The following is a 22,910-nucleotide window of genomic DNA, read 5'->3' on the forward strand; positions in this document are numbered from 1 at the left end:
CCATACAAACAAAAGTTATTTGGGGTTCTTCAATACTGTTTAAATATTGGAAGGAGTTTGGAGAGCAAAACATTTAAGATATAGACTTCTCTAGTGGATCCTGAATGGAGCAATGGGTTGGACTAGATGACTTCAATGTTCATTTCCAACTCAATGATTTTATGATATTTCTGCCACTATACAAGTGGAAAGATTAAAGCAGTTCCTAAAACACTAAAATCCCATTCATATTTTAACATAGTATTGTGCTCTCATCAAGCATGCCAATTACAGGTAGTTCTCAACTTATGATCACAATTGGGGTCATAATTTCCATTGCTAACAAGGCAGCTATCAAGTTAGTTATACCTGATTTTATAACTTTTTTTGCCATGGTTGTTAAATGAATCATGCAGTTGTTAAGAAAATCTGGCTTCCCCCTTGACTTGGCCTGTTAGAAGCCAGCTGGGAGGTCATAAATGATGACTTTGGGATACTGCCTGGATTTTGATAATGAGCATTCATCTTACTTTGAAATGAATATATTTCAGAAGGTCAAAGTGTTTGGCATACATCCGAAAATAGTCCATTATCTTTGAGTTGTGCATGTAGTTGGGGAAATCATTTGGGATGGGGAAGTCACTGAAGCACATCATCTCTTTGGAGGTGTTGATGATCACAGATTGGTAAATACTAGCCCGGTCTTCCTCAGGATTCTCCTGCAATAAATAAAAAATTAGTTTTTGTTGCTGTTTTTATTCTATATATATTATTCGGACCCTCCCCACTCTCTTGGTCTTCTGAAAGTCTATTAAGACCTGGCTGTTCCGGCATGCCTGGGGCTGCTGATCTTTGATTGATCTCCAGCCCCACTAAGATTGAGTGCATGTTGTGTTTTTTAATTCACTTTGTCTTGTATTTTAAATTCTTTTAATATTTTTAAATTGTTTTTATGTAAGCCGCCCGGAGTCCTTCGGGATTGGGCGACATACAAATCTATTAAAACCTTAAAACCTTAAACTTTATTTGAAATGCATTCCTGTTTCTCCAGTCTTTGGAAATTCAATTCAAACTTTATTGCTCATTTCCTGTGTCTGAGATGATTCTAAGGGTTTAAGATCCACAAATAAAAGTACTAAGTTTCAATATAAATATACGAGCACAGAAAGAGGCAGCTTTATGCTTAAATTCACAATGCCCTATGTATCCAGCCCTTTTATGCTCAGAAATCATCTGCCTATTCTGTAAGCTATACTCCATAATGGTTTTCATGGAAAGCTATAAATTTTGACAAAATCTGCTTCATCTTTTTCTTCTCTTCATTCTGACATACATATTTCTATGATCTTCAGGATGCTTTTGAGGCAAAAATATATTATTTCTTTTTCTAACTATGATAGTTAGAAATCCTTTTTGAGGATACCAAGTGGCTACATGAAACAGTGCTGAAGGTTGAGAGAGTTGATGACAAGCCCCTTGGAAGTAAAGCTTCATGGTTATGGAGCATTTGCACTTACCTTGAACCTCCAAAGTCCCCCAATATCATCACTAGTTTCAAAGCACACAGGCTCCAGACCCTCTTCCAAGCAGCATTTGATGTTACAGAGTCCACTGGAACCACCTCCAATAATTGCCACTCTTTTCTTTTCCATCTCTGTTTTCCAAAAGCAGATGTGTTAGGACCAGTTTATTCCTTTCTATGTATTTTATAGTAATAATACTTGGAAAAATAAATAATCCAATATATTTGGAAATTCAATCAATAGTTGCCATTTCCTATCACTTTTTAGATAGCTGCCAACCTGTTTCATCTGCATACCTCCCAGCCTTTGTCAAGACTCCCAATTCCTCCAATGTTTTCAGGATGATTAGCACTTTCTTAAAATAAATTAAATCATGCTCAGGCCTCCTACAAGCACCTTGACATTCTCTATTGTGATTGTGCTGTCAGTATATAGCTAACAGTATACAGCTAATGTAGGAATTAAGAGCTGTCTCCTTTAAGAAACTAGCTCATGGGAAATGTAACTACCTTATGGGAAATGTAGGCAGAACTGCCTTGTGGGAAATGTAGTTCCATAACATGTGACCACATCTATGCTCCCTGATTGGGCAGCGGGGTACCCTGCCCCGGAAAATTGATTCATTACTGACCACTCACTGCATTGCCTTTTGTTCTACCAGGAAAGCAGCTTTGCACCAGCAGCATGAGTTAGAGGAAATTAATGACTTTTTACACTACGTGATGGGACAGATCATGAAAGGTCAGAAGTATCTTAACACTGAACTGTAAGTTTTGCTATTAAGAATGCCTGATAATAAACGTGATCTGAAAGAGATTCCTAAGCGTGGAGTTAAACTGCATGCCCCAGCAAGCCTACAACAGCCCAGGGCAGAACAGTAAAAAGACATTAGAAATCCTTTAACCTCCTCAGAGTGAAAAGGCTTTGAAGTTTATTCCCTTCATGTAAAAAGGTTGATGCATGCCTTTTCCTTCCTCTCTAAGCTCCGAAGTAAAAAAGTTCAGCTTAAACCTCCGTTTGCATCCCATTTCAATGAGAACAACTGACGGGATTCCCACCCCCACCCCCTCTTGAAGCAAAGAGAGACATCCAGTTTCAGTGAGAAAGGCTGTTTAATTCTCCTGAGATGAAGGACTTTGTGTGATTAAGAAAATGTGTTTAAAAAAAAAAAAAAAAAAAAGAGTGGCATGAGAAAGCAGCCTCTGCAATCTTCTCTAAAAAGCCTGATTTTTGCCTGTGGAAGAGTGCTCACAAGCTCTGGTATACTAAGAAAGAAGATCCTACAAAGTTAAATAAATAAATAAATAAATGCATGTCTCCCCTCTACTTGTTGAGTGCACGTTTTTGGAAATGGCTCTTCCCCAGCAATTGCCAACCTCGGCCTGCAACACACTGCTCGTGTGGATGAGGCCCAATACGGTGCAGATGCCAGTTTGTGGAATGGGACTTTTATGTCGACGATGGCCTAAAATCCATGCCCACCCCAGCAGAGGCCACAGACCTATTAAAAAGAACACGCCAGATGCTAGGTGCATCCAATCTTAAGCTGCATAAAATTGCATCCAACAGTGAGGGAGTGCTAGCAGCCTTCAATCCTGAAGACCATGCTAAGGGATTGCAGGAACTTGACTTCAGCAGAGATACCCCCTTTATTCAGTGCAGTCTTGGTCTTTGTTGGGACTTGAAAAAGGAGATCTTCACCTTCAAATCCCCAGCTCAGAAAACTGCTCTCACAAGAAGAGGAGTATTGTCAACCGTGAACAGCCTGTTTGACACCCCCCCTAGGGTTCACTGTTCCCGTAACGATCCAAGAGAGGCTCCTGCTGCGCATGCTCTCTCAAAACACCAAAGATTGGGACGAGCCACTTCCGAGCAGAAACAAGGGTGGGAAACATGGCAAGACTCCCTGAGTTGTCTACAAAGTGCTCAGGTACAGTGCATGTACGTTCCCATCTCGCCTACAGCTGCAAGGAAGAAAGAACTACATATCTTCTCAGATGCGTCAACAAAGGCAATAGCTGCCGTAGGATACATCAAAGTCTACGGTGGGGAGAATGATGTTCACGTTGGTTTCGTCATGGGGAAGGCGAAACTAGCACCGCAACAAGGTCACACCGTGCCAAGGTTGGAACTCTGTGGTGCCGTGCTGGCTGTAGAGCTCGCAGACCTGATAACAAAGGCAATGGACCTTGAGCTGCAAGCCACCACCTTCTACACAGATAGTAAGGTGGTGCTAGGCTACATCCACAATTGAAGCAGGTGATTCTATGTATATGTTAGTAATAGACAGGATCAGGAAATCTTCTAACCCAGAGCAATGGAGATATGTTTCGACTGACCAGAACCCAGCAGTCCATGCCACATGCTCTATCCATGCATCTTCTTTGTCAACATCGATCTGGTGGAAAGGCCCAGAGTTCCTGGCTTGCCCAGACACCCCGATGTCGCAGAGTCCAGAACAATATGAGCTTCAAGACCCAGATAGTGATGCCGACGTACGACCGGAGGTACCCGACAGGACAAAAGGCCCACAGTATTGGCCACATGTTTGTCGGCTTTCTATCAAGTTGTCCCCTCCACATGACCTAATCTGATCTAAAAAGTTGGATGCAGAGTTGATTGAACTATTCCCTGTAATAGCACATATCAATCTGTGGTTTTTCAGTTGAAACTTCAGTCCCACCAAAAATGCATTCAGTTTTCCAACATCTACTTATTGGAGAACATTTTCCCTCTCTAATTCTTCCCATCTCAATGACAGATCATTTTAATTTTAATTAATTTTAATTTATTATTTAATTTTATTTTATTATCAAATATTTTTGCAACACATTTCACTGCAAGGCAACTATGGGTGGCTGATAACAGCAAAATAAATATAAATATATCTATCAATATATAACATCACAATGAAATCACAATGAAAATACAGATTATAACTAAAACTAAAAGATGAGGAGGAAAAATGTAGTGGGGGAGGTGGCAGATGTTATTAGTTGATCAATCTTATCTAGTGTGGTATTTCCCCATTATGGCCCCAAGCCAACTGGTGGAGTCACATCTTCAGGCTCTTGCAGAAGGTCAGGAGGGTGAGAGCCAATCTCATCTCAGGGTGCAAGATGTTCCAAAGGGCTGGGGCCATGGCAAAGAAAACTCTTCTCTTGGACCCTGCCAGCTGATATTCCTTGACTGACAGGGTCTGCAGCATGCCTCCTCTGCCAGCTTGAGTGGGGTGGGCTGTTCCATAGGGTTCCTCAAATAACCTGGACTCTTTAGCATCCACATCCGCTTTCATCTTTTGCCACCAGAATTGTCTCCTAGTGAGGTGCAGGATTGTCAGAAACCCAAAGTGACCAGCCAGGTTCAAGTCATGACTGCACTGTAGCACTTCCAGTCTCAAGCTCGCATGGACATACAGTTTGGATCCTTTCCATGCTAGTTCATCCCTCATGATCAAAACGTCTTTGTTATCTGTGAGCCAGGGGTCAGCTGGGAGTGCAGTTTTTAATGCAGCTATTAATTTGTCCCATCTGGGGTCAGGGGGCTGCCTGGCTTGGCCTCTGATGGTGACCTGCTCTGCTTGTTGTGTTGGGGGAATTATGGCATGGATGACTTCTTTCCTGTGGCTGTCAAACTGCGGTTTTCTTGACAGGGCATCAGCTAGCAATATTTTTTCCTGCCGGGATGTACTTCAGCTCGAATATGAATCATCTGAAGTATTGTGCCCAATGGACTTGCTTGGGAGACAGCTTCCAAGGGGTTTTCAGAGCCTCAAGGTTCTCTGATCAGTCCAGACCTTGAAAGGCACTCCCCCCTTCTAGAAAATGTCTCCATGAGAGGAGGACCCACTGGACTGCATAGGCTTCTTTCTCCCAAAAGGCCCACCTTCTCTCAGAGTTGGTGAGTTTTTTGGACATGTAGGCACAGGGCAGGAGTTGTCTTTGTGGGTTCATTTGTAGGAGCACTGCTGCCATGGCTACATTGTCTGGTTGGATAATGAATTGCCACTCTGGATCTAGATGCTGAAGAATTGGCTTCTAAGCAAAGAACCATTTTAAATTTTAAAAGTCCATTATCCAGGTTTGGCCATTGTGCCCTCAGAGGAGAGCCCATCTTTAACAGTTCTGTTAGGGGCAGAGCAACTTCTGCAAATGGGGGATAAATTACCTGTAAAAAATGGCAAATCCCAGGAAGCTTTGAAGTTGCCTGCGAGTGAGTGGGGGCTGCCAGTCCAGCACCACTTTCACTTTCCCTGGGTCCATTTCCACTCCTCCACTGGATATTTGATAGCCTAGATACTTAGAGAGGTTTTATAGAATTCACATTTTGACAGCTTTGCATAAAGCTTTGTGGCGAGGAGTTTTTTCAGCACTTGCCGCACTAGCTTTACATGTCCTTCAAGGGTCTCACTGAATATAAGAATGTCATCCAGGTAAACTAGGATCCCTTTGTTTAGGTGCTCATGTAGGACTTCATTGATTAGCTTCATGAACACTGCTGGGGCTCCCTGCAGGCCAAAGTGTATAACTTTAAATTGGAAGCTGCAAAGTGGACAATTAAAGGCAGTTTTCCATTCATTTCCGGTAGTAGGCTTCTCTTAAATCTAATTTGGTGAACACCTTGCCCTTGGCTAAGTGGCTTAGCATGTCCTTCATGAGGGGGAGGTGTTCTCCATGCACATGGCATTAATTCCATGAAAATCCATGCACAGACTCATTCCACCATCTTTTTTTTTCTTTAAAAAGTATTGGGGCAGCCACTTTGGACTTTGCAGGCTGGATGAAACCACACGCTAAATTGGCATCAATGTACTTTCTCAATACCACCCTTTCTTTAGGAGTCATGGAGTACATTTTTGGATTGCGCAGTTTAGCTGCCGACAGTTGCAGTCTTCTTCACTACAAAACCCTAATAGGTCTCAATATTCTTTTGGCACTTGTGGATGACTGGGCGGTCCATCAGTAGCGGGGGCTGCGGGTCCGGGTTCGCCGCCATTATCGGGTTTCATAGCCTTCTGGCACTGGTCTGGCTCTCTGGGTGGCAGCGGGCCAGTGCCAATGTTTATTTTCCTATAGCTGTCCTCCAAAATGATGGTTGATCCCCATTTGTCAAGCCATGAGAGACCTAGTATGATGGAGCCATTTTTGGAGCTATGTGGGTGTGGGATACAAATCAATTAAATAGGCATACAAATTAATTAAAATCAATTAAATAGGCATACAAATTAATTAAATATGTCAAACTGGATAAGTTCTTGGTGATGATCCATCTCCAGTCTGACGAGCTCAGTGACTAATGTGGTATTGGCCCAGCTGATTAGTGTCCCATCAACCTGTTTAAAGCAGATGGATTACACTAAGGGTCTTGTGCATATGCCTAGCTACTCAACTATGAGGAGGCTGATTAGGCATCTGGTGTAGCCCATGTCTACGATGGTTTCTACTTCCCCTTGGATCCCCATTTCTGGCATTATTATTCTGGTTTTGATAGTAAAGGGGTGGATGGCTGCGCTTACCATTGGGTCATCGCCATCACTTCCTCCTGGTTTATCTGCAGCCCCATGATGGTCATCATCGCAGCAGGTCTGGCCCGATGCATGAGGCTATGGGCCGAACAGCTCCGTGCCAAGTGAAAGGAGGTAGACGCTCCATTCAGTGGCATTGTGGTCTTTTGGCCCAGGAAGGTGAACATAGGCTAGGCCAAGGTCCATCTAGGCTGTTTGGTGCCAAGGGGTTGAGTGGCACTGCCCACACTGAAATGATGGAACTGCTCTGGGAGACCGGCTAGCAACTGGCTATGTGATGGTGCTGCAAATCCCCATTCTTCAGAGTGCTTGTGACGCATCTGCTTCAGCATTCTCCACTTGGGCAGGGCTTGTCCTGCACCCATCAGTGGTTCCAACAGCATCTCCTGTAATGGTGTGGCTTCCTCAGCTTCGCTTTTCAGGGTCAGGTCCAGTTGCATGACTTACTCAGGCACTGGCTCTTTGGGCTGAGCACCCAGCTGGTGCTATCTGTCTGCGGCATCTTCTGCTTCCACCACAGCTTGGGAAGGGGAGTAGAGGGTTTTGACATAAATCACCAAACAATCCCCTGTGGCTCCTTCTGTGGCTTTCTGGTCTTCCTCCATCTTCCCTGAGTCTTCGTGCTGCCCGGTTTTGGGTCAACGTTCAGGGCTCAGGACCCTCGAAAGCACCCTGAGGCTGGATAAGTTCTTAAAGAAGATTTGAATTAATGTCAGGGTTCCAAGTAACACCCCCAATGAAAGAAAACTCTGAGGCCTCAAAGTTCCATTTTATTTGAGATGTCATATTGGCACATCTGAGAAAACCCGAATCTGAAAGCTTCCAGGTTTTCCCCACCCAATTGAACGTTCAAGTCCCTGCCGAGTACCCACAAGTCCATCACATGGTCCAATCAGACCCTGTCCCAACTGGAGATGCCTCCCATTCACACCACTCCAGTTGTAGGGAAAGATGTCCTTGACTCTCTGAGAAAGGAATGTTATTTAGACTATATACCTTCCACACTTCATATAATCCCCCCTCCCATTTTCCCCCAGACTAAATGTGACTGGCCTGAAGCCCCAATGCAAAAGATGGCTTCCAGGGCTGACAATAGGATTATCTAGCAGCAGAGCTCACCACATTGCAAAATCACATTGCATCACCCTCCAGGCTTCAACCAAACTTCTCAGACAACCTACAGAGTTAACTATGACCACTACAACAGACAATAGAATACAAATTCTTGCACAGAAACAGGAAGCTCAAGGGCAAGGTGCAACATAAGGTATAAATAACTCTAATTTTCAACTCCATGTGGTCAGCTGCCCAGAACACCCATGTGCTTCTGCTTCATCAATAAATGGACCCTCTTTCCAATCAGCCTCCATTTTGTCTCCAGTGCCTTTCTCCTGGCTTGGAATTAATCCAGATGGATATTTCTTCCAACGCTAATTAATCTATGAAGTTCCCCTCTGAACTCATACTTTCTGTGGTTCTTTGGCTACAGAGTAGGGCTCTGAGGGATATGGATTTAAAGGGCAAAATGAAATTCAGAGGACATGGGTGTGTATTTAGTTCTTTACAAGAAGAAGAGGTGAGAAGAATCAGTAGTAAAAAAGCCATAAAATCAAATATGGTTCAAGTTGCAGATACCATTAAATCCCCCCCCCCAAAAAAAAATCCATAGAAGGGAAGCACAAGGACCTATCAAAATGACTTCAAATCCTTCTTATGCAAAGTATCAATATTATATGGAAATGCATCAAGTGGGCAAAAAGTTGTTTGAAAGGGGGTTTTAACATATAATTTATGCTACATACTGTAGCTTAGCTTCTCCCTCCTCTAGTAATTTTCAATGATTGAAAGGGTGACAAATAATACACTGGTTCACACATGTGAAAGAGAAGACCAGCAATTTCCTCAGGAGCAAGTTTGAAGGATCCTTTAGTCTTGGATAGAATTATCAAAAAGAAAAGAAAGGAAGAGAAAAGCAATGCAGGTGTTGTTCTGAACTAAAGGTAAAGCTTTTTGTTTTTTTGTTTTTTACTCTCTAAACCAAAAGAAATAGTGGAGGAGGAGAAGGGAGGACTAGTTGAGCAACCTCGCTAACAAATATTTCCACAAAGCTTCCTTTAAAATTGCTAGTTTAGCTTCTCTTCAAAGAAATCAGAATAAAACAAGCAGCCTAGCCTCCTCATCCCAAGATGGTCTCTCAAACTTTACTCTTTGTCAGCCATACTTGCGATTATGAGTTAACAGAAAAGAAACCTGAACTCTTTTGCTGTTTCTCTTTCATTCGAATTTATTTTGTAATCTTAGTTTAGACCAAAAAAGAAGCTTTAAGAAACAGATTGTGCTACCTGAATAAGTTTAATCCTTTAAACTGAAGGAAACAAGGAAACATGATCAGGTCTCTATTTTCCAGTCTTGACTAGCCTATTTACACATTTTTCCAGCCCCCACTGCCACAACACACAGCAAACATATGAGAACAGGTTCATATCAACAAATTGCAACAAACCTGGAAAAGCTGCAGGTGAACAGTCAATAGCAGAAGAAATGGATGTATGTATTCTCTTCTTCGCTTCTTACACAATAAAAGTCTCTTAACAGGAGAAAGCATTTTCCCAAAGATATCATTAAGCAATTACTCCTCCCATTTTGGCAGAGGTGGGATCTGATTAGATTTTGTAGTGTTGGCATTGTCAGGTATCCATGACAGGTTATATGAAGAAATGGTTGATTAATAATTATCCTTTGCATTCCTGGAATGTGAATTATATTTACGTTTTGAAATTCTGTGACCTGGAATGTGGGAAAGCTGCACGAGCAGCAGAGCAGTCCAACAGGATGTTTAAGTCAGTTGCTCAATGTGGCTACTGTTGGATATTTAGCTGCAAAAAGCTGATACTCTGAATATTCATACATACATTCGAGATTAATTTATGAAATACATCCTTTAACAAATACACAGACTGCTGACTATATGTTGTGCTCTTAGAAATTAACCCTACCTCTAGTTCAAGCATCTGCCTGTGCATTTTTATTCCTAGCTTGGAAATGAGGCAAGATTTTATTCTTAAGAGTATTTTGAGTTATATCCATAAAAACAAATGCTGTAAGCTTACAGATAGTAAAGTCCTTCCTGGTTTTCTTCTTATTGGAGTTCTGATATACAATAATAGACCTAATTCTCCACTTACAACCATTCATTCAACAACCATTCAAAATTACTACTATGCTTGAATGAAGGGATGAATAGCAATAGCACTTAGACTTGTATACCACTTTACATTGCTTTACAGCCCTCTCTAAGCAGTTTACAGAGTCAGCGTATTGCCACCAACAATTTGGGTGCTCATTTTACCAACCTTGGAAGGATGGAAGGTTGAGTCAACCTTAAGCCTGGTGAGATTTGAACTGCCAAATCCAACTGCTGCAACATCGATCCTGTTTTATAAAATTAGAACTTAAGATTTCTGAATGGAATTCCTGAGGACAATGGAATTGTCCTCAGATCATGTGATCACCTTAACAAACTTCTGACTAGCAAATTGATTGGGAAATGAATGAATGAATTAATTAATTAATAAGGTATTTTCTCATAAAGCTTGCTCATATGCAAATTACATAGTTGCTCTTATATTTCAAGATTGGCAACTATTTCATATCTTTTTGTAGTTTGGGAAGGAAAATCCAAAGCAACGTTTCTTCTAGTTTTCCTAGACTTACTTGAAAGCAGAATTCCTTTATAGAATGGCTACGAATTTTCCAAACCTGCTGGCAACCATAACTATGTTTTTGAAATAATTCAGTTATTGCAAAAGCACCATGGAAAATAGGATATAAAAATAAAGATGCAAGAAGTTATAATGTAATAAAATCATTGTAAAAACTAGTATTCAATAGTTTACCCTACCCCTTCATTTCTTTTCTAATTACTAACTACTGTACGACAAGGATGTTTATATTTTGCTTTAAATTTTTACAATGGTTGCTTATATATATTTAATGTCATTTTTTTCAGTTGGTTCAGTTGGACCAACAAGTTTGCACTAGGGACTTATTGTGAAATGCAATAAGTACACTTTTTGTATTTATTATCCAAACATTTCAAAAGACACTATTACTTAAAAGTCTTAAGACTTAATCATTGTTGAACTTGAGAGATTCTTTGGAAGAATATGTAACCTTTGAAAGATGGGCTATAATTCTAACAATGAATAAAGCACTGAAAGATAAAATAATTTTTAATAAGAAATTTTAAAAGTAGAACATACAGATCAAAAGTTACACTCTGGATTTAACACAGGAAATGGTGGAGTTTGTACAAGAGAACAAATAAACCAAAATTTCTTTCAGATGAGATTTCTTGCAATCAGTTCACTATTATTCCTCTATGCTACTTTCTGGAAATGGATTGCTTATATCCAGTTCTGGTACTTTCAGCAGGTACATGTTTTTATGGATATCTCCCATATCTTGGGCTGTCATGTTTACATCCCATACAGGGAAATCTGGAACTGCCTTTAACCAAAAATCTTCCATGAGTTTTTTTCCAGTAAACCACCACTCCTACGAAATATGAAAATCAGAAGGTGAGTAGAGAGAGCAAATAACTATATTTGTCTACATTGTCATTAGACAAAATAAGAAAGGACAGTTTTGTGGTATGGTAGTATTTCATTTACAGAGAGGAATCAATAATTAATTTATTTGCCAATATGCCATGTACTGCTCCACCTTATTCTAGGATATAGTCTTCCATTTCTCAAGGGTTTCCCTACCTCATTTTTTCAAAATGCTGCTATAATTCAGTCAGCTGCCAGTAGGTGGCTCTAGGATTCACGGGAGCATAGAGAAGTGCCTTACAAAAATATGAAAGTTCACCTTCTCAATTATTGTTCACAATATCTGACAGGCAGTCAATGGATTTTTAGCCTATTCTGTGGGACAACCTATTCCCCAAAATACCTGAGGGCAAGACAAGAAGTAACAGATGGAAACTTATCAAAGACAAAGAGAGATCCACACAGAACTAAGGAAAAATTTCCTAGCAGTGAAAACAACCAGTGAAACAGCTTGCCTTCAGAAGTTGTGGTTGCTCCAACACTGAAGAATTTTAAGAAAAGATTGGACAGCCATTTGCCTACAATGGTATAGGGCAGTGTTTCTCAACCTTGGCAACTTGAAGATGTCCGGACTTCAACTCCCAGAATTCCCCAGCCAGCGGGGTGGGGAATTCTGGGAGTTGAAGTCCGGACATCTTCAAGTTGCCAAGGTTGAGAAACACTGGTATAGGATCTCCTGTTTGAGCAGGGAGTTGGACTAGAAAACCTCCAAGGTCTTTTCCATCCCTGCTATTTCGTTATATCCACTTTGCTGTACATAATTGAAATATAATCTATTTGTCAATCAAATTCTTAAAACAGGACTAATTTCCTCTTTTTAAAAAAATGAATTTATCTATGTCTATTCACAGACACAAATATATGTAAAGTAGGATTAGATCCTTAAATTTAATATTCTGAAAGATTGTAAATAATAGGTTTATATTAAAAGGTTCTACTGATCTCTGATTTCTAATCAGTTTTAAAGCAATACCTTGCTAAGCTCTAGCCAGGATCTCTCCAAACGATTCCCATAGATATCACTACTGTAGAATCCCTTCTCAAGAAATTTTTGGCTGAGTTCATCATTTCCAACCATCAGCTGGACATAGGCCTTCAGGTGGTAAACCCTGGAATAGTACACTGGGCTTATAGAACACTGGTTCATTATCTGATCCAAATTCTATTAAAAACAATGAATAGTCATGTCAGCATGTTGGGTGTGCAACCATTGGCAAAAAGATAGTTTCTGAAGAACAAATCACAAGGAGAAACAAAATAAATAAAGCATTGTTATTTTATTTTCAATCTTTGTAGAATGTCACTTTCTAAGATTACAACAGGCTTAGTGCAAATAAACAAATAAACAAACAAATAGCTAGCTAGATATGAGTAGTTTTTCTGAGGAAACCACCACTGTAACTATTTTTTAAATGTTTAGATTTTGGGAAGAGGGGAAAAAACAAAGCTCAAGGTAAGGCCAGAAGCTGCTTTATTGACTCATTTATGCTATTTTCTACATAAAGAAATTGGTGGCTCTAAATGGTTCCACCACAAAACCGCGGTCGACTAAAGCGCGCTCGATGAAACCGCGTACCTGACGTCATCACAGTGCGACGAAAAAAGCACGCTGTGAGCGGTAAAGTTAAAATTAACGCGTAAACCTAAACCTAACCCCCCCCAAACCTAACCCTAAACCTGACCCTAAACCTAACCCTTAACCTAACGCTAACCCTTAACCTAACCCTAAACCTAACCCTAACGCTTAACGTAACCCTAAACCTAACCCTAACCCTTAACCTAACCCTAACCCTAAACCTAACCCTTACCTTTACGTGAATCGGCTTGCTTTAAAAGCGCTTTTTAAAGCACCCTTTTTTCTCCGCGGTCGTTGTTGTCGCGCTGCTGCTGATGTCAGCGACGCGCTTTAATCGGGCGCGCTTTAGTGGACCGCGGTTTTGTCGTGCCACGGCTCTAAATACCTGAAGCACTGCAGGGAGTAGGTGGCTGGCTGGCAAATACATAATTCTACTTCCCTCACATCTATTAAACAGACTACTAATAGCCTGACAGCTAACTGACCTTGGATGATAATGAAATGCTAAGCAACGTCAGATCTGGTTATTTTCTGAGAGCACCAGGAAATTCAAGAGCACCAGGCTTGGTTAGGAAATCAAACTAACATTCTAAAAGAAAGCAGTGGCAAATCACTTCCATATTCTGGCCAGGTTAAAAAAACCATGAACCTGTTGTATAAACACTAGCGTCTGAGCTTGATTCAACGGAGGCTTTACCCTTAAAAATGAGGACAAATGAAGACTTGCAAAAAGAGAATGACATGTACACATAATAATAGGAAAATGATATAGATTGAGGTTTGTGGCTTTTCAGTAATTTCTAAGATTACTGATTATTTGCAAGCCAGATACACAATACAAAGCAAAACTGTGCCAAATCTGCCAAAGGCAGCTAGTAAAAACAAACTGGAATTCCCATATGTTGTCCACATACTGTAGGTATCCTGTGGGCTACACAACATGTAACAACATTCAACTCACCTGTGGACTATATTCCTGCCTTGGTAATATAGAGTATAATAGTTCAACAAGTACTGTATTTTTCAGAGTATAAAAATGCTACAAAGTATAAGACACACCTAGTTTTTGGGGAGGAAAACAAGGAAAACATTTTTCGTGGCACGGCAAAACCGCGCTCGTCAAAATAGCGGTGATTAAACCGCGTCGCTAAAGCCGCGACATCATTACCGTGCGTCATCACCGCCGCGACAACAGCGCGGTGACAGAAGGGCGTTCTACATGCTTTGTTCTTTGCCTCCAAAGGTAGCCCTCCTCATCCAGCTGACAGCGGCAGCGGGCACGGGTCGTGGTCAGACCATTGCCTACTGAGGCTTGACTTTCAGAGGCCAAACCTCTGCTGTAGGGAGGAGGAACCGACCAGATGGTTCCGCCCCAGGCGACTTATGGACCCCTTGAGGTTCCAGACGGAGCTTGGGGTTATTCCTGATACTCTCGCCCACAGTCCGGTGGAGACCCTGGTTGCAGCCTGGAACTCGGCAGCGACGGGGTCTCTTGACCGGATTGCGCCACTACGGCCGCTCCGAGGCTGTGGATCCAGGAGGCCTCCTTGGTTCACCGAGGAACTCCGGGAGAGGAAGCGCCGGAAGAGACACCTAGAGCACTTGTGGAGATCCAACAAATCCGAATCGAGCCGAGCACTTCTAACATCGTGCATCAAGGATTACATCAGGGCAATTAGGACGGCAAAAAGATCTTATATTGCCACCTTGATTGCCTCCGCCAAGTCGCGCCCAGCCGCCCTGTTTAGGATAACCCGTTCCCTCCTAAATAGGAGGGATACGGGGGACCCCCTGCAGGGTAGGGCTGAAGAGTACGTCCAGTTCTTGGCGGACAAAGTTGCTCGGTTTCGGTCGGAGTTGGACTCCGATTCTGCAGATCCAGCCAAGGCACAAGGGGATAATCTGGTAGACCATCACTGGGTTGAGTTTCAGGATGTCGCCCCTGGGGACGTTGACAAGGCCATGAGAGCTGTGAGTGCCTCCACATGTGTACTGGACCCGTGCCCCTCCTGGCTGGTTGTTAACAGCAAGGAGGTGACACGGGGCTGGATCCAGGCGGTTGTTACCGCCTCCCTTCGGGAGGGGGTCTTTCCCCCCGCACTTAAAGCGGCGGTGGTGAGACCCCTCCTGAAGAAACCATCTCTGGATCCAGCCGTCCTTAACAATTACCGTCCAGTCTCCAACCTCCCCTTTGTGGGGAAGGTTGTTGAGAAGGTGGTGGCCTTTCAGCTCCAGCGGGCCTTGGAGGAAGCTAGCTATCTCGACCCATTCCAGTCCGGCTTCAGGCCTGGCTACAGCACAGAAACCGCTTTGGTCGCATTGACCGATGACCTCTGGAGAGCCAGGCATAGCCTCCATCCTGGTTCTCCTTGACCTCTCAGCGGCTTTCGATACCATCGACCATGATATCCTTCTGCGACGACTGCGAGAGGTGGGGGTGGGAGGCACTGTTTTGCAGTGGTTCTCCTCTTACCTCTCGGACGGGTCGCAGTCGGTGTTAGTTGGAGGGCAGAGATCGAACCCTAGGCCCCTAACATATGGGGTGCTGCAGGGTTTGGTCCTGTCTCCCCTACTTTCAACATCTACATGAAACCGCTGGGCGAGATCATTCGGCGGCACGGGATAAAATACCACCAGTATGCAGACGATACCCAGCTGTATCTGTCCGCCCCGTGCCAACTCAATGAAGCGGTGGACGTGATGAACCAGGGACTTGAAGCTGTTAGGGACTGGATGAGGGCTAACAAACTCGTGCTCAACCTGGATAAGACCGAGTGGCTGTTGTGTTTCCCTCCCGCCAATTTGGCAAGTATTCCATCGCTCAGGCTGGGGGGTCAAACATTACACCCCTCAGACAGAGTCCGCAACTTGGGAGTCCTCCTGGACCCACAGCTGACTTTCGAACACCATTTGTCAGCTGTGACCAGGGGGGCATTTGCCCAGGTTCGCCTGGTGCACCAGTTGCGCCCCTACCTGAACCGGGAGGCTCTCACAACAGTCACTCGTGCCCTTGTGACCTCTAGGCTGGAGTACTGCAATGTGCTCTACATGGGGCTGCCCTTGAGGAGTATTCGGCGACTTCAGCTAGTCCAGAATGCAGCCGCGCGAGCGATTGTGGGTGCACCTCGCTTCACCCACGTAACACCTATCCTCCGCGAGCTGCACTGGCTACCTGTCGATCTCCGGATACGCTTCAAGGTGCTACTTGCCACCCATAAAGCCCTCCATGGCAGTGGATCTGGGTACTTGAGAGACCGCCTACTGCCGATCACCTCCACACGACCTATTAGATCTCATCGATTAGGCCTCCTCCGAGTTCCATCTGCTGGCCAATGCCGACTGGCAACCACACGGAGGAGAGCCTTCTCGGTGGTAGCTCCGACCCAATGGAACGATCTCCCCGTGGAGATTCGTACCCTCACCACCCTCCAGACCTTCTGCACAGCCCTTAGAATCTGGCTATCCCGTCAGGCCTGGGGCTAAAGATTGTAACCCGCCCAAATGGTATGAATGTTGTGTTTTAATCATGTATTGTCTTATATGTAAAAGTCTGTTTTTCCCCCCTTCCTTTGGATTGTGAGCCGCCCTGAGTCCCCCCAGGGAAAAGGGCGGCATATAAATAAATAAATAAATAAATAAATAAATAAATAAATAAAAAAGCGGGCTGCCCAGCAGCAGCAGCCCGCAGGAAGGGTCCAGCTCAGCCGCGGGGGGCAGCAGGAAGCCCGCGGGGGGGCCAGCAGTGGCGGCGGCTGAGGCTCTCCCGGGACCGGCGAAGCGGGCTTGCCCGGCGGAGGCAGGCCTCCCTCTTCTTCCTCAACAAGGGAGAACAGAAGAGGGCGGCCTGCTTCCGCTGGGCAAGCCCGCTTTGCCGGCCCCGAGAGAGCCTCAGCCGCTGCTGCATCCTCCTCCATCATCGGTGCCTCCCCCGGAGGAAGAGGCAGGGTGGGCGGCGTCGGTGACCCCGCTCAGGCCCCCCACGGGCTTCCTGCTGCCCCCCGCGGCTGAGCTGGACCCTTCCCGTGGGCTGCTGCTGCTGGGCAGCCCGCTTTGCCCCGTGCTCGCTGTCGCTGTCAGCTGGAGGAGGAGGGCTACCTTTGGAGGTACAGAGGCAAAGAACGAAGCATGTAGTACGCCCTTCTGTCGCCGCGCTGTTGTCGTGGCGGTAGGGTCGTGTTTTTCTTAGCGCTTCGGACGCCGCGGATTTGCCTCCTCGCTTATGTCGGCGCGGATAAGGGCTTCACGGTTTTGTGGTGGAACCACATTTTTTGCCTCTGCCTCCCAGAAATTTGCCTCCTTGCAGCAGGGTGGGGTGGGGCAAGTGGGTGAGCAGCAAGCCGCCAAGGGGGGCGGGGCAGCCAGAGGTGATATTTGCCAGTTCTCCAAACTATTCATAATTTCCGCCCCCTGCTCACCCGAACTGGCTGAATACCATGAGCCAGCACTGCCAAAAAAAAAAAAAATGCAGTCTTAAGATGTATTAACAGATAGTATCAAGATCACATGAAGTATTAGTACAGTTTTATACTGCACTGATAAGACCATACTTGGAATACTGCATCCAGTTCTGGTCACTGGGATAGAGAAAAGATATTGAGACTCTAGAAAGAATGCAGATGAGAGGAAGAATTAGGAACCTGAAGGCTAATGAATGGTTAGTGAACTAGGTATGTCTTGTCTAGCAAAAAGGATTAGGGGAGACATGACAGCAATCTTTCAAAACTTGCAGGGTATCACACAGAAGATGGGGCCAATGCTCCAAAGCACCTAGGGGCAGGACAAGGAGTAATGGATGGAATATTATTGAAGAGAGATCCAAGCTAGAAATAAAAAGAAATTTCCTGAGATTGAGAAAAATTAATTAGATGGCCTGAAGAACTTGTGGGTGTTCCATTACTAGAGATTTTCAATAAGAGAATGGCAATCATTGGTCCAGAATGAGTACGAGGTTGGACTAGAAGACCTCTAAAATCCATTCCAACTCTGTTATTCTTATGTTCTAAAATGAAATACAGAAGATACAGAGAAGCAAAGAGAAGTTTATTAGCAGTACCCTTTCAGGAAATAAATCAAAACCTTTGTCACCTATTCACCCTAGAGTTACCTTTGAACTATAAAGTCTTTATTCCAGCAGATATTCAATAGGAAAAGCTTTCCTAATCTTTTGATTCAGATATACCCGAATATTTTTTAGATATTATTCTAATTTGGATTCTAGCACTATAGAAATAGGAAATCCAAGTAAATAAATTAGCAGGATCACAAGCCATCCCAATTCCTTCCTTAGATTGTAGAATTACTGTCGCCATAAAGGCTAAAAGCCAGCTTATATGGTAAGGATCATAACAGGTATATATTAAAATCAAGTTTTGTGGGTTTTAGAAGCAGCATTGGAAATATTTTTTTTAGTTATCCTAAGCCAAACTTCTTGTTGCTGTTAAAATAATAATGCTTATCCTTTAATATCTGCTAAGGAAAAACAAAAAAGATTTTAGATGAAATTAGAAACTGATTATGAAAATATCAGAGGATTGATTTGACAGTCCATTGTTTGTGCTTGCAAGAAATGGCTAAATAAATAAATACATTTCTGCATACCCATCTCTAAATTCCTCACCTTTGTTATCCTGTTATGCATCTCGCGGACTTTGTCAGGCCTCTCTTCTATATATTTTCTTAACAGCAGAGTCTCACACTCTATCAACTTACAGAATCCATGGTTAGAACAGAGTGAAGCACACGTTCTCCTCACCAACCGCCTTGCTTTTTCAAATGGTGTTATGAATTTATCCCATTGCTGAAGTCTGGCAAACCTAAATGATAGACTCACACGTTAGATAGAAGGAGAGTCAACCCTTCCCTTGTGAGATATCTAGAAACACAAGTTTTCAGAATGAAAGGACATCAAGGCCAAAAGCATATAATATCTTTATACTAGTTTAGAAATCTACTTATTTCCTCAAAAAACAAACTAATGTTGCAAAAAGAGAAATGGATGATGGAAATGGATAGGAATATGGTTTATAAGATTGAGGGTTAGAATTATACTATACATTAGTAACATTAATCCTTGGAAATTCACTACGGGGGGGGGGGGGGGGTCATACAGTACAAAAAGTTCCAGCTGACCCAATTATTCATTTAATTAAATTAAGTAAAACAGTTTACTATCAGATGACAATTATTAATAAATTTGGTATCCAACAGTGGCTAGTAGATTGAAAGTGTGTAATTGATTCTTTGGCCCCTCATGACTTAAAAACCACAAAAAATAAATGGGATATAGACAGAGAATTAATTTCCTTTCTATATCAACCCTTTAGGACTCTTTCACAAAATCCCGTTTCTGTTATAGTTTAAATTAAAATATGTTTCACTAATCATTAGTCAGGACAGAAGAAGATTCAGATACATATATCCATAGAGAACAGTGCAGCTTCCAACAGTAACACTGAGCTTCAGTAAGCCATGGCTCAACCTATACATTTCTATCTTACAACATAAAAAGGGAGAACTATCATGTCATAGAATAGCATTACAAAAAATTAAAGTTACCAAATTGCCAGGGAAGAATACAAGCTCAACATGATGTTGTTCTGAGACATAAGGATGCAGTTTGTTTCATTAGCGAGAATAAAATCCAGGCAGAACTTAAATGATTTAAAACAAAATCCTGCAGGGGGAAAAGTATCATTAAGCATGCATCGCTGGCTATGATTCCAGTCAAAGTTGATTATCTCCAAATGTCCAATAGTACATAGTAGATAACATATATCAACACTAGCTGCATACCCATGCTCTGCTATGAAACTATGTGATTGGGCTTGCTAAACTGACAGCTTGTAAAACTTACAGCTTGAAAATTGATGAACTGTCTCTTCTTCCCTTCTCTTCCTCAGGCTTGCCCCAAAGAACCCTCTCTTCTTCTATCCTCCTCCTCTCCCTCAGGCTGGCTCCATTGATCCTCTCCTATCCCTTCTCTCCCTCAGGCTTGTCTCACAGAAGCCTCTCCTATCTTATCCCCTTCTCTCCCTCAAACTCCTTAGCATCAGAGTGTTTTTCAGGTGGGGAAGGAGAGTAGAATATTTAAGCTCTCAGCCCGCAGGCTGGATGAAATGCCCATGCCCATGTGAATGTATTGGCCATGCCCACGCCCAAGTGGCAGTTAGAACAGAGTTCTTTTCAGGTGAGGAGAGGGAGTAGAATGTTTAACTCCTTAGCATCAGAGCGTGCTAATAATAATATAAGAAAACTAATGATCTTATGTTCATTTTGAAAAATCCTTTCTTAGTGAGCACCTAGAAGCCAAAAGAAACATATGTGCCAAAATTCAAGTTTGTAGGCATTGAGGTTTTGGAGATTTCGTGAAGAGGTATGAGTGGTATTTCACTTATACATAGAGAGAGAAAGATTATTAACAGTTGCATCATTCGAAGAAAAACTCAGTAGAACAACTCCATTATTCATGCAATTTAATATGCACAATCCCTGTATGCATAGCAAATATCAGCAGATTTGCAATGCTTATTTGGCAATAGATTAATATCTCTGAGCATAGTCTTTCTGCTCTTGAATCAAGTCATGCCATGAGAGGGAAATACAGTGAGACACCCTAATTTGCCATGAGTGTCAAAAGAGACAAGTTCTCCTAGGTTGTTAGTATCTCATATTAGTGTCTTTTTATTTTCAAAATATTTCTGATGGTAATCACTTTGGCTATTTGTTAATGTTAAAATGAACTTTTTTGACCTTTCTATATTTGCACAAAGTCCTTAATATTAAAATAATATTTAATCTTACTCAGGTGATACCTAACCTGAAATTATATTTCCCAAACTTATTCTGTGTCTAAGACAGTGTTTCTCAACCTTGTCAACTTGAAGATGTCTGGACTTCAACTCCCAGAATTCCCCAGCCAGCAAATGCTGGCTGGGGAATTCTGGGAGTTGAAGTCCAGACATCTTCAAGTTGACAAGGTTGAGAAACACTGGTCTAAGAAGTAAAAATTTCTTCAAGTAAGTCTCAACTCCTGGTACATATGGATTATATGGACATGACCAAGACTTGGTCACATTACTGACTATTGGGTGGAAATGGTTAGCAGGTAATTGTGAAGGCTAACAAATTACAATTTGGATTCCTTAAGATATTTTTTTCTGATTATATGTTAATGTTAACACTGATAGTGATTTACCTTCCAGGGTTATGTGGAATATTTAATAACAAATTACATTTATATTTAGTGATGGTATAAGTGATTCTGTAGCCTTTACATTTTTAGAACTCTGAACAAGAGAGTTCCGAAATTAGGGCAGATTGATAGAGGTCAAAGTAGACAGCCCCCAAGTAGTAATTGTGAGTCAACTTCATGGAATCTCCTAGGTTCTGATTCCTAGAGCAATCTGTTTTGGAGCACAGCCTCAATTCTACATTCTCTCTTTAAGTAAGTCCACTGAAATCAGCACTGCTTAATTCTGAGTAAATATCTGTAGCTGTCATTCTGTGAGATATGACTGGTCTTTTCACAGATTATTTCTTTTCAGATTTGAAAATGCTCTTCTATTGTTTGTCTTTTAATTATTATACAGACACACGGCCTTGATTTTGTTGAAAGGTAGATATAATTGTTTTTTATTTGTTTTCTTATTTGAAACATGCATTTTAGATACTGTTTAAAGGACTCTGGACTTACCAGCATAAAGTATAATGTTCAGACAGGCCGAAATGAAGAGGGACTGTCCAATAATATTGTCATCTCGAAAGGTGAGATCTTCTAGGAGAATCAACACTTGAACAGAATCTTGATATCTAAGAAGAAGCAGGAGGAAACATTTCTATGCAGCTGCAAGAATCTGGTTCACAAAAAAATTTTTGGGGTTTGTTGTGAAATCTTGGTAACTGTGTCTGTGCCTGAGGATAACAGCAGGGTAAGCATTATATATAAACATAGACCCTCTGACAACTTACTATTAATTGTTTTTTTTTAATTAAATGTTTTTTAATTTTAGTTTGAAACGGGTACAGCATCTTTCTTAATATATCAATCGATTACAAATAAGTTTAGGTACATCTCCTCCACAGTCAACCAACATAACTCATATTAACTCAAGCATTATTATATATCCATTTTCATTTAACTGTAATTATTATTTAGGAGTATTGGTAGGAGTAATAATCTTGAACAATACCTACCCACACCGATGGGAAGGGAGAGAAATAAAAAAAAAAGAAAAAAGAAAAAAGGACAAATAAAAAATAAAAATTAAGATAAAAAATAGTAGATAATACAAAAAAGACAAAAACGATAATCAGGAAAACAAAACAAAACACAGGTGTCTGTTATGAAGAGAAAAAAAAAAGTATATCAACTGGTTACAACATGTTTTGGTGCTTCTCTTCCATTAATTCATATTAATTCAGATATCTTAACTCGAATATTTACCATATCAACATCATTATACCTCCAGTTTCAATTATTATGGTTATTTAAACATCCTTCATCCTTAGCTATGCTAAAGAATTAATCCATAGCACATGCTGACAATTCATTTACTTATTTGTAAAATCCTCTATTGTCATCAAATCCTCATATCCTATTTTAGCTAAACATCCATAATATTCAATTATATCATATATCATAACATTTTCCCAGTATTGATTAACATTTGATTGTATGAATTTTATTTAGTTTTTTT

The 22,910-nt window shown here is 41.9% G+C and overlaps 2 protein-coding genes across 2 annotated transcripts in view; both read right to left on the minus strand.

Annotated features, from left to right (window-relative positions):
• The window catches only part of LOC116514582 (dimethylaniline monooxygenase [N-oxide-forming] 5-like), a 36,021-nt gene extending 26,359 nt beyond the window's left edge, over window positions 1–9,662 (minus strand). Inside the window, exons 1-3 of the mRNA XM_032226187.1 lie at window positions 9,530–9,662; window positions 1,497–1,633; window positions 510–698 (exon numbers count right to left, since the gene is read on the minus strand). Of these exons, the coding sequence (XP_032082078.1) occupies window positions 510–698; window positions 1,497–1,631 (324 nt within the window). The 5' untranslated portion in view covers window positions 1,632–1,633; window positions 9,530–9,662. The remainder of the gene's footprint in view (window positions 1–509; window positions 699–1,496; window positions 1,634–9,529) is intronic.
• A 1,656-nt stretch (window positions 9,663–11,318) lies between these two features.
• Window positions 11,319–22,910, minus strand: part of ADCY10 (adenylate cyclase 10) — a 140,051-nt gene continuing 128,459 nt past the window's right edge. The window contains exons 28-32 of the mRNA XM_032226823.1: window positions 21,908–22,023; window positions 19,771–19,888; window positions 18,833–19,028; window positions 12,613–12,801; window positions 11,319–11,583 (exon numbers count right to left, since the gene is read on the minus strand). Coding sequence (XP_032082714.1) covers window positions 11,398–11,583; window positions 12,613–12,801; window positions 18,833–19,028; window positions 19,771–19,888; window positions 21,908–22,023 — 805 coding nt within the window. The 3' untranslated portion in view covers window positions 11,319–11,397. The remainder of the gene's footprint in view (window positions 11,584–12,612; window positions 12,802–18,832; window positions 19,029–19,770; window positions 19,889–21,907; window positions 22,024–22,910) is intronic.

This window comes from Thamnophis elegans, chromosome 11 (genome assembly GCF_009769535.1).
Source record: "Thamnophis elegans isolate rThaEle1 chromosome 11, rThaEle1.pri, whole genome shotgun sequence".
Lineage (NCBI taxonomy): Eukaryota > Metazoa > Chordata > Lepidosauria > Squamata > Colubridae > Thamnophis > Thamnophis elegans.